Genomic DNA, 13,128 nt, shown 5'->3' on the forward strand with positions numbered 1-13,128 from the left:
ACTCTATGACTTATGGGCCCTCTACATGTATACATTACATTAAGATGACGATCTTTTTGATAATGTATACTTGTATTAACATTGTGAAGTGACGACTTTACAATGTTTCCTATCATGATGGATTTCATGTGACATGATATCTTTTGTAGGTTATGATAGTAGGATCTCTTGAGACATGTTGATGAGATATCATGAGACATGATGTCTTTCAAATCATTATGTTCCTTATGAGATAATCATGGTAAGACACCATGTGTTATGGTAGACATCATGCGACGTGATATCAGTGCACATACCATAACAAGTATATATGAATATCATGAGACTTGATATTCATTATACTCCTTGATATCACGAGTAAGGTGATATCTAAAATTCATACTTAGTTGTCTTCCCTAGCTAAGAGGGAGTGTTATTGAATAGCGTCAATCAGAGACTGCAAATTATACATGTATGTGCATGTATGTTATACATACACTTGCATACATATATAATCTCAGTCTGATAATACATCTTAGATTTGATCGAGCACTTCATATCAAACTAAGATGAAATCTGCACATATATATTTGTGTTCGATACCAAACATGATGGTCTAGTGAATCAATCCAATATGTCTCTTATGTAACATATCAGTCACAAATTAATTAGTACTATCTAACTAATCTGATCCTGTAGATCAGACTAATTAGTTAATACTAACTAATCAAATCAGAAACCCGTGCCTTTTGATACTGGAGGATCATGACCTATCTTGGAAGGTGTCCATTGGAATCAATATATATGCGCACCGATGATTGTTGTATTGACATCAAAATTAATAAATGCTGAATACCTTCAGCAGCAGATCAACATATATCATATTGCTCATTATCATTTGTATTCCGTCTAATATTATATCTTATCTATATTGCATTTGCAATACACAGAGATTAACATATTGCACATCAAGACACAGAGATTAACATATTGCAGATCAAGAACCAGAGATCAACAATATTGCAGATTGAGCTCTCACATACAAGGCGAATCACTTATATTGAAGGTATTAAAGATTGAACATATTACTCAGAATTATATAAGGTACATCTACTCTTATACCTGCAAATAAAAGTGCTAACTTGTTAGTAACCTGTGATTAAAATTAAAAGAACATAGAGTCTGATAGAAGCTTAATTCATTTACAACTTCCTTGACATGGTTCCATTTACAAATGTTATTGAGTACAAACATTACCAAGCTTAAGTGAAGAATAAAGGAATATACATGGGGAGAACAGACAAGAGATACTCAAAAACAGATTGAAAGTATATAGTAGAAACTCCCTTGACATGGTTCCATTTACAAATGTTATAATAAAACCAATTGATGGGGAGAACAGGCAAGAGATACCCAAAAACAGAATGCCAAGTATATAGTAGAAACTTGCTTGACATGGTTCCATTTACAAATGTTATTGAGTACAAACATTACCATGCTTAAGTGAAGAATAAGGAATTAACCTGGGGAGAATAGGCAAGAGATATGCGAAAACAGAATGCCAAGTAAAATAGAAACTATCCTTGACATTCTGCCATTTATAAATGTTATTGAGTACAAACATTGTGGTGCTTAAGTGAAGAATAAAGAAATGCAAAGACAGTACATATATGGAGTATTGTCCTTTTAGTTTCCTAGATAACCCAATTGATGGAGAGCGAGACGGGCCCTTCCAAGTTCTATGAAAAAATACTCCAAACAATGTGTTTTTCCAAAGGTTTCCCAACACAACCTTTAGGCTTAAGTTGCCCAAATCAACTAACTGACTTCTCCAAGGACTCCTTAGGAATATAATGGCTTCGAATACCCTAATACAACCCAAATAACCAGTTTACCAAATATCAAGAGCCTATCTTCAAGGCAAAAGAAAACATCCCAGCCTACTAGGTCTACAAACCTCTATTAGCCCTCAAATGTTGTCCTCTTGCATTTTTTCCAAATTTTCCCAAAACACAAGGACAATTAATTGCATACTTGGATACCTTTTTGGCTTCTCTATAACATATCAAAAGATTAGGTATGGTTGTTTTGGACCATGTCTCTGCTGTTACACTATGGGCCTCTTTTTAGGCATAAAAAAACCCTCATTTACAAAGGAACTATATGGAATACTTATCCCCCAATCCTACAACTTGGTACAGTATCTCAATATGATCCTAAACTATGATTCTTCAATTAGTTTCAACCCAGCAACTTCCCATATAAGCTTCCTATGAAACCCTCACCAAATTGAGCCAAAACCTAGGGCCTCTTCAAATCCAACTAAGAAATCACTTTCAGGACCTATTCTTTGATACTACACCATGTATATGATGAGTGTTTTGACTGTTTTATATAAAACCATGACCTACTTTGGCTAGTTTCTCTGCTGCTATACTTATGGCACCACTTTTGTGCCCTTCTCCCAATCTTTACAATGGTGCACACCTGCAAATCTTCAACCTTCCTGTAAAATTATGTTAGCCTGACTTAATAAATGTTAGGTATTGATCAATCCATGGGAATCATGGTCTTAAATCTATGGAATGATCCTCATTTCATGAAAGAAACCAAAATTTGTTCAAAACTAATACAAAATCCCTTATTCCAACCAACAACCTGGGTATGAATGCCAAGAATAATGGTACCAGAACGTTCAAAGATGAATTACAGATACTAAATGATGTTCTTAAGTCATATACATAATAAGAAATGAAGTTTTAATCACAAAACCTTATGGAAATTGCAAAATAGAGATTTTTTATTGCTTTCCTTACAACCAGTAAATACAATATGGCTTCCAATCTGTACTTCTGCTGTCCGTATGCCTTGAACAGGTTATATAACGTGGTAAACAACCTCCCCAACTGATCCAAACTAAGTTTGGGTCATTATTAATGTATTTGAGAATCTAAAACCATTTTCCCTCCAAAATGCTCCTAATTGTTAGAATTCAAAAATTTGAATTTCTAACTTACATTTAATGTTTTATCCTATTCAAACCTTGTTCTAATTTGTTCTCAATGTTCTTAAAGGTAAATCTTAACTATAAGACCTTTTTTATTTATTTTAATCTTATATGGGCACTATTGGCCCCCCTTACATCATTTTGATCCTAAGGTTCTTATCAAGACCTTTAGGATTTAATAATTTATACATATGCTATTAATCTGATCATTACATATGGCCATGATTGGCCTTAAAACATTCCAATTGACCCTTAATGATGTCTTTGAACCTTCATATATACTTTGTGTCTTCACTTGATCATTTCCTTGCTTGGGTTCACCTGCACCACCAATGCTTATAAAGAAATAAATTGTATCTTAACTCTTCATTGGAAGCAGTAGAAGCTAAGAAGTTTAATTAAATGTTATATGGTGATCCTGTGTACAGTTCCAATTATGCAATTGAGTGTACTAATAAATATGTGTAAATAACTGTTCAGGTATTCATCAGACTATGGCATGTTTCATTTCTGCATTGCAAATTCAGAGTTGGACTGGCGGGAGGGAACGGAACAATATAAGTTTATTGAGGAATGCTTTGCATCTGCTGATAGACAGAAACAACCATTTCTGATCTTTATTGCACACCGTGTTTTGGGCTACTCCTCTGGATCTGGATATGCGGAGGAAGGATCGTTTGAAGAACCTATGGGAAGAGAGAGTCTCCAATTGTTATGGCAGAAGTATAAGGTGGACCTTGCCTTTTATGGTCATATTCATGGCTATGAGCGAACATGCCCCGTTTATCAAGTGAGTTGTTTATTCTATTACTAATGAATATATGTGAATTGGGTAAAAATTTATACTTTAAATCAATTTCCATTGGTCCATCATCATTTTATCTTAATGCATTCTATAACGCAAATGATGAAAATAATTTTATATTGTTCTACCAAAAGTTTCCCTCATTCTCATATTCTGAAAACCATCATGTTCATAAATTTAGATTGAGTTGAGCAATCCTGAATGTTTTTTCTTACTTTCTATGTACATCAACCATGTTTATTTTCTCATTTTCTTTATTAGTATCATATGGCTATTAATTGAACTGTTTCTGTAATTCTTTTAATAATAATTTGTGGACTGAAAATAATCTTTGGTTAATTTTGGTCCTACCTAGGCAAATTCAATTTTTTCTTGTAAGATAAGATTATTATAGTCACTGAAGACCTCATGTTCAAATGGTGCAGAGCAATTGTGTGAGTGATGAAAGATCTCTCTACACAGGTAATTTTAATGCAACTATTCATGTGGTAGCTGGTGGTGGTGGAGCACACTTGGCCGAGTTCACCACTTTACAGACCAGTTGGAGCTTGTACCGAGATTATGATTATGGATTTGTGAAGCTCACAGCTTTCAATCATTCCTCTTTGTTATTTGAGTATAAGAAAAGCTCAGATGGAAAAGTTTATGATCAATTTTGGATTAAGAGAGACTACAGGGACATACTTGGTTGTGACACCATAGGCAACTGTCCACCTTCAACCCTGGCTTCATGATTCTATTCTTTATTGCCTTTGTTTAGCATCGTTGTTCCTCAAATGCTATTTTGAAGGAATTGATGAAACCCCCAAAAAAGGCAAAAAGATTTGAGTGGTTTTGGGGGACAGTTGACATATTTGTAATAATTTGGTTCAGTTCTGATCTGTTCTTAATTATCTACAATTTTTTTACATTTAAAAGATATTCGAGAATACCAATATATTCATTGTATATTTTAAATGGGAAAGCTTCAATTAGTGAGAGTTCGGAAATTTTATTTTATTTTTGTCTAATTGTACTAATGTACATTTTGACAAATTTATTTCAAAAACACAAATAGCTTTGTCTATCATTCTATTGGATAATAGTGTTATATAATATTATTCAATCACATGTGGATTTTTTTCCAACTTATTATCATGAATTCAATTTCACAATAGTTTCATTAGTATATAATAATAGTAGACACGAATAGTACCATTTCATTTTAGTGATGCAATATAAATCAAATATATTATATATAATTTAATCCACATTAATTATACATGATTATATTAATTATAATTATGATACTGTAAAATTAAGTAATATTTAGTTATTTTCATAATATTATTATATTATATATAATCTTGTCTAATTATCAAATTATAATTATGATGAATTCAATATTCTGCTTACAATTATAATATTTTAATGACTAGTAAATCATTATCTAACTATTTAATAGATAATAATATTTTATATGTTATTAAAATATATAATATATAATATTATCATTCTTAAAATTAAATTTATATAGTAAATTATCATATTAATTATAGTTTAAATTTATAACAAAGCAATCCAAAAAACATGTCTCGTAATGTGAAAAGACAAAGGGTTATGAGCTGTGTAAAATCTTGCCCTAGTTCTGGAGAAATCTTACCCTAAATTTCACTTCTTCTATTGACAAATTTCGTCAAACAACTTTCTTCTTTTAAAGACATATTTTCGTTTTCACCGTTTCATGTTGCATTCAGAAGTTTTACCGGCAAGATTAAGCATTCATTTAAACTCAAATAACTAGAATTGAAAGACGATGATCTTCAGAGATGCAATCAGAAGATGACATTTATTTTGGCGGCATTATACTCGTATAAAAATTAAATGAGCATATATTAACTGCTGACCTCTATTCTGGAAAGCAATCTTGAGTTGATTCATATCTTGTGGTTAATGGCGTAGAAGCATATCTACAACGAGGAGGACACCGGAGAAAAGAAAAAACTTCGTTAGAATCTCATAATCGATGTAAAACTCAAACAAAGTTATAACCTCGATGGTGGTTAATAGGTGAGTAGGTGCAGTGGAGATTGTAAATTAGTCTAAAACCCTTGTTATTAGTCCGGAACTAATGTTTTCAGTTGTCTCATTGCAATTAATTTTGCAGTTAACATTTACTCAAATTCTAAAGTTTAAAATTGATTTATTTTTAAAATATTTTTCTTTCATTAATTTCTTTTTTACTATTGGCCCTTTCTATTTTTGCTGGGGGTTTTATAATTTTTTTAATTCAAAAAATAACAGAAATTCTTGTAAATTGATCTGGAAGCTTCCAGCACTTCCTGTTGTTAGAAGGTCCTGGAAGCTTCAGGCATTATACACCCAATCTATTCCTTTTAGATTTGCCCATTGGCACGACATTCTATTGCAATTCCACAGAGATCAAGTTGCATCTGTGCCTTGGGAACGGTCTAAAATACTTGCCAGGGTACCTTTTGTCTGATGCTTGTATTTTCTCCATAGACACAAGAAAAGACTTAACAATCCAATCACAGTGGCGGAGGCACCAAAGCTTAGCAGAGCATAGTCCCCTGCAACAACATCTCTTCTATGGCACACTAATCTATTCCCAATTCATAACTTTGAGCATTTCCTTTCATAAAAATCATTTAATCATACAACATACTCAGAGCCTTCAAACCATTAACCAGACTGTAACCACAAATATAGCGATAGAATTTCATGCACAATCCGGTGGCGCTGCTCCTTAATCATAATTTTAACCTCTTGGGCAACAGTTGATGCAAGCAAATCCAGGCTGGGCCGCTGGAGAATGAATTATTATGTGTGTCAGCAGGTAAATTATTGATTTCTAGAAGCTTGTTTGCCCAAAACAAATCCTTCCTCTCACACAATCACTCAATGCTTGTCCAGGCTTGAAAGAAAATCTGTGCAGAAATAGTGTGCGCGCCATTTGTAACCACACAAAAATCTATGCAGAAATAGTATGTCCGCCCCTTGCAACCACAGAAAAATCTGTGCAAAAACACCATCAATTACGTCCTAATTAGAACACTGTAACCCTTGTCGCATTGTAGCAGCACAATTTATGGCACCGATCTTTTTGGGATGACTTCTGACAGCACAAACGCAATCCCCTGGCCCCTAGCCCTTGTGTACTAATATGCTCGTTTCTCAACGCATCTCTTTGTGTATATCAATTCCTGTGTCTCGTCCACCCCTGCTGGCCCTGCGAGTGCTCGATGGAGGACTCTTCATCTAGGATTAAATATGCCATGGTATATACAACTCCCCGATCTCACCTTTGTAACAGGTGCCAACACGGAAATTCACAACCAGACTTTCCCACATTCCAAAGCATCTATTTCACAAAACTGTTATAAATATAATGGTAGATAAGACACTCCACAGGTTGTAAAATCAACCTTCATTTTCCATGTCATGGTTGGACTTCCAGTATCCATGGAATTCTAGACTGACCCCTACCGAATTGTGGTTAATTTTATGTGCATGTCGTCAGGAGAGTGGCGAGTAGAGACTCAATATCTCGCTTTCTTACATGCGCTGAATGAAATAGTTTTTTTTAAAATAAAATTTACTCTAATTTAATTTCCACTAATGCCATGGTAGAGCCCAACCATTCCAATTAGACCCTTTGCCATACCAATTCCCCAACCTCAATGACATCCTCAAGAAAATAAGAGTCCTCTAAAAATAGCTAATACACAATGATGAATGTCTACTATGATTAATTGACCATTGAACAATATTCTCATGTATTTGAGACATCACACACCAGCTAACTCAAATTTATATAAAAAAATGATGTTTCATACATATATAAAATCTAAATCTTATAACAATCTGTAATTTTGAGTTTATATCTTCAAAAAATATATACTTACTTAAACTCAAATTGTTAAAGATTATTTTAAAGATTTTTCTATATAATGCAAAAATAGTATGCTTATAATAATAGATATTAAAAATTGTGAGTCTTCATATTAATAACTTGGATAAAAATTAAATACTAAATATTATAGTTATTTTTAAATAGCAGTAATAAATTTTTAATACAAATAAATCATTAAAAAATAATTAGGTTATCTAACTACATCTAATTATAAGCATTGGGTTGTGTTTGATCAACCATAGAAGAAACATTCATCCACTTTTACCAAAAGGCAGGGACTCTAGCTCCATCAAAGCTCTTGTCTAAATTTGTCACACTTAAATATTACCCAAGGACAATGTTAGTATTACCAGACAAGGATTTCCAGTTTTGACGATGTGTAGATCTTCCAGATTGTTGGCAAGTGAATATGCTCGAGCAACAAATCAATGGGACCTTTCATTGCTGATCATCGAGTTCAACTCTGTTGAAGATAATGTTGAATTCAATGACATTGAACAAAGTGACTCAATTTATGGAGCCAAGAACAAGATGTAATTGAATTTAACTGAACATAAAGAAGAAAACCAACCTTGAAATACGAACAACATTGGTAGCCAAGAGAGTAAAAGAGGCAACAATCATTGATTATGGCATAACTGTTACATTAACATAATAATAATATAAGACAATGTAGTGTCAATAAAGAATAATATATTAGCACTTCTATTTTTGAAGGGTGCAATGTTAAGTCTATAGTTTTATATATATCAAATGATCTCATTGTAGTGTTGATATAGAAATTTTGCTCATAACATTTTATGTGCATAGTAAAACATTGGTAAGATAATTTTTATCTTTATTATTTTCTCTTCATTGGTAATCATGGAATACATACACCATGTCAGACTTTTCTTCCATTAGGTTCATCCTGTCTTTTCAACAATTTATCTTTTCCGCTACTTTTGTCAGTATCTTTGCACCATTTTTCATTCATAATGAACTTTATAGGCTCTTGGTCATTATGGCTTGTACTTTAATTATCCTCCTTTAAAAGCATAGGTGCTACAAAAACATTGATATTGTAATTAAAAAAGTAAAAACTATTGTAGTGGTCTCCGTCATGATATGAGATATGGAGTATGGGATTATATGAGCTATCAAAATTGTAGATTTGGGATACTTGGCCCTTCAAATGGTACACATGAATGTTAGTTCGAGTCACCATCGAGGCTACATAAATCTCACAATGGTCTGCCCAAGTTCCATCTTCTGTAATTTTTTCATAGTATTCTTCAATATTCATGTCATCTTTCTAAGAAAAGAAAGGCTCAAAGTTTGACCGATGCTCCATAATGTACTCCACTACCATACCACGATACTTTGTGTGTTGGTCTTTGTCAACTTCAAGTTAATCTACTAAGGCTCTAAAAAAAATTCCATCTAGTAGTATTTGCACTATTCTCTTATGCAATCCATTGTGTTGAACTTTAATTTTTTCTTGGCTACCCTCCTCATTTCCTACTTCATCCAACATGACACTTAATTGAGATTATTTCTCTTCTTTGATGTGCATTTTATAGTCGAAAGTAATGGGAGAGTCAAAGTCGAGGCTAATACATCTTTGATAAGTTGTGTGAATTAAGTAATAATGTGTCCTCTATATATATAAACCACTTATATGTCCTTGGCATAGTATGAGGAGCATGATAAATAGGCATGATTTTACTTGAGGCACTAATAGCTATAGTTTCCAAGCTCAAATATGTTTACATGCATGATCAACTAAACTGAGGCATTACCACATTCATTCTCCCTATCGCAAGCCTTCACTTGATTGTTAAAACATAAATCTTGTTTGAAAATGGAAAGAAAGAAAAAACAAACTTATCAATAACCACGAATATCATGGAAATTTTATGGTTTCACACTGCACACCAAATGAGACTAAATGTGACCTACCCTGCACTATCCACAATAGGCAATGTCAATTAAAAATAAACCCTTCTCAACATTAAATACTTAATTAAATGTGTGGGTCATTTTCCTATGTTTGTTGCTAACCATCAACAAAGGCATACTGGGGGAATCACTCAAAGTGCCTGACCTTAAATTTTATGCTCGTATAGTTGGATATTAGATTCTTCAAAATAGAATAATGATAAGTTTTAATAATAGAAGGAAATAGTGATAGATTATTTTCTCAATCTTATATCTATTGTAATTAACTATTTAAATGGTATATCAGATTTTGATGAGCTTTGTATATCTTAACTTTTAAAATTGTACATTTCATTTTGATGAATGTATCATAAGCTTCTATACGATGCATTGGATGTTGATTTTTTGGGTTTTCTTCCTAAATAAATGAAGAACTTGTATTGTATTAAGGGAGGGGAATTACTACTAGTCCACTAATGTTTATTTCATGTTAAATATTTCTTGGTGTCTAAGTGTCGTAACTCCCAATCTGTGACCTAATCATTGTTACTTTTTGCAGTTAAGGGACAATATTATAGTTTTGATTGCTTTAACATCAAAAATAAATTAATAAAGATTAGATATATATAAACTAAAAACTAAATTGTTTTACAAGAAAGATTATTGAAGACTACTTAAAAGATCAAACATTTTAAAATCTATTTAAGAATTAGAAAGTATAATTGTGCATTAAAATATAGATAAACTAAATTTGATATACTTAGAAAAAGATAAGAAGGTAAATAAAAATTTCATATGCAATAGAATGTTCAAAAGTACTTTAAAACTTCAAATAGAAGTAATTTGATAAGAATTTGTAAATGTAAAAACAAAAATAAATACTTTAATACCTCACTAAACTAAAAGTCAAAATAAATAGTGATCCTAAATATATTGTAGGGAAGATAAAGTCACACATCAAATTAGGCTTCAATTCAATATTACACCAATTTTGACACCCATAATCAAAATTCAAGAATCCAATACATTTATGTAATCAAATCCTATGTTACACATTGGCACCACGTCAAAAATAATGCAATAGTTGTTTAGGATATTTGTGGTTGTAAGATTGTGTTGGTTAATCGAAGTTTAAGCAAAGGAGTCTCTATTTTGTCCAATGGGTAGCTTTCATGTCGGGCAATCTTCACAAGGGAAAACTTTGACCAGCTTCCTTAACCATGGTTAGGCAGACTAACTCTTGCAATGGAGACTCTGCCAATGGCATAAAAAATCCTCTACTATATTTATCATCTGCCCACCTACATACAAAATGATGATTTATTTTTTTGTTTAGGTAGTTTTTCTATTAACAAAGATCATTTGTCAAGTTTGGGACTGATATTTCCCAAAGTTCCATTAATATTGCCCGGCTCATATTAGAGTGTTGGTGTTGATAGAAATCCAATTGACTAATTCATTCTTGAAGAAAAACAAAAGGGCTCTGCCAAAAATTAGAATGAAGAAACCTTAATAAACTCATGATTACTACTACAATTGAAAAGAAAATCATGCTTACTACTACAATTGAAAAGAGTTTGACTTAAACTTTCGAATGATCTTTCAAAGAATCTTTAACTTCTTTGGTTTTATATTCTAATTTTCTTTAATTCAAGTAAATGTGATCACTATGTAAGCCAATCTTGAATAGTATACTTACGAATTGTAAATCTAGAAAAGCTTGAGTAGGCTATATTGAACCTCTATTTTAATAATTGTTTTGCACTAAGTCTATCAGGGTTTTAATGAGCATTTTGACATGTAATTAGAAATGCTTTATAAACTAATATTATTCTCAGGAAAATACATTATTTAATTATCATTTTGAGTGTAGATATTGCAGATAGAAGGTTCAAACATGTATAATGTTATTCTAAACAAAGTAAAACATTATTCTATTTGTGTTGCATGCTTGCAACTTATAGTTCCATGGATTAAAGTAGAGAAGGAGAAAATCTTAACGTGGCTTGTTCCATTTGCTACGAACATTACTAAGTAATTGAATGTGCTATAGACATTTTATGATTTTATATCATTGCTAAGAATCTAAATACCTTCTACGGTATCTTTAAAATGTTTTTCCAAGATTTGTAATGAGATTTCTTAATATATAAAATAACAACCTATGATTTATGTTTTATCAAATTCTATGACATATATCTATGGTGTTTCTTCAACTAATTGTATTATGTTGTGTGTTGTGGTACTCTAAAATCTAGAGCACATCATGGTTTTGGATGGGTAGGAAAGTGGGATTATATAGCCTATGAATTATGCGTACTTGTTTTTGGGAACCATTTTTGCTCTCATCTTAAGATGTTTTCAACACCATTTTCTGCACTTCTCGATGTAAGACCGCCAGATTATTTGAACAATCTGGCTGAAGTCTCTCTAGAAGAAGAAGCCTATCGACTGAATTGCACTCAAAATCATGGCATGACCCTAGTGGAAATGGTGCCAATATTTCAATACTATTGGCATTTAACTATGAAAACTAGGCATACTCTTTAATGAGAGTTGTTTCCCTTTAGTATTCTGCAAGGACTTAGGAACAAAGTCTTCCATTATCTTACTTCATTTCATCTTCATTTCATCTTAAGTTTCATGATGAATATTTTTAACAATGTCTACAAGATTAAATGGCTTGTACAAGATCCATAAATAGCTAGCAAATAAATAAGCATGCAAAACCATAAATAAGAAATTCTAGAACACCCTGCTTATTGAATGTCTTTATCCTTTTCTAATGTGGATCTTCTACTCTATACTTTGATCATAAAACTTGCAACTTTTGGTGTCTTTCCTTCTTTGAACCAATTACTCAAGGTGTTAATGTTTAGTGTCTTAGTATAGTTGTTCCAAATATCCTTTTAAGTTAAAACACTCCATGATGTAAGCTTATTATGGCTCCGCCACTTTTTGAGTGCAATGGTAACATCTTCCATCTGCCCATTCTTCTTTAAATATCACCCATCTTCCAAGTTTCTCATCTATGTTGATGCAAACTAATTCTTTTCTAAATGATTAGTATTTTTACTTTCCATCTTATTTGCATTCATATATATAGTTCTTTTGAGTAAGGTTATATGTGGGGTCAAAATGTTTGATGTGCTATTCCTTTTTACTTGCATGTTGCCTTGTCCATATGTTTCCTTTAAATCATCTTTGCACATGCTTTTTATTTCCTAATTTTTATACAACCACTTTCTTATGCTAATACTCCACTCATTTGTCCATATGGAAACTTCAAAAAAATACTTGGTTTTCACATTTCTCTGCATTTACATAGGAAATGTGTATACAACCACCAAATTTGGACATAACATGTCCTACTTGCACATGTGAAAGCATAACCAAATAATTTCCACCATAGTAGATAAATTAGATAAATTGAAGCAAAATGCAATGTTTTAATAATGGTTGAGCTTCTACAACATATATATTTCACATTGCATGTAAGAAATA

At 32.1% G+C, this 13,128-nt stretch overlaps 1 protein-coding gene across 2 annotated transcripts in view; it reads left to right on the forward strand.

Annotated features, from left to right (window-relative positions):
- Positions 1 to 4,771, forward strand: part of LOC149579410 (putative inactive purple acid phosphatase 1) — an 83,064-nt gene extending 78,293 nt beyond the window's left edge. For both annotated transcript variants that reach the window (XM_089832553.1, XM_089832560.1), the window contains 2 exons: positions 3,467 to 3,776; positions 4,217 to 4,771. In XM_089832553.1, the coding sequence (XP_089688679.1) occupies positions 3,467 to 3,776; positions 4,217 to 4,525 (619 nt within the window). In that variant the 3' untranslated portion in view covers positions 4,526 to 4,771. The remainder of the gene's footprint in view (positions 1 to 3,466; positions 3,777 to 4,216) is intronic.
- Positions 4,772 to 13,128: the final 8,357 nt, after the last annotated feature.

This window comes from Cupressus sempervirens, chromosome 1 (assembly GCF_028749045.1).
Source record: "Cupressus sempervirens isolate cs-2001-9-10 chromosome 1, ASM2874904v1, whole genome shotgun sequence".
Lineage (NCBI taxonomy): Eukaryota > Viridiplantae > Streptophyta > Pinopsida > Cupressales > Cupressaceae > Cupressus > Cupressus sempervirens.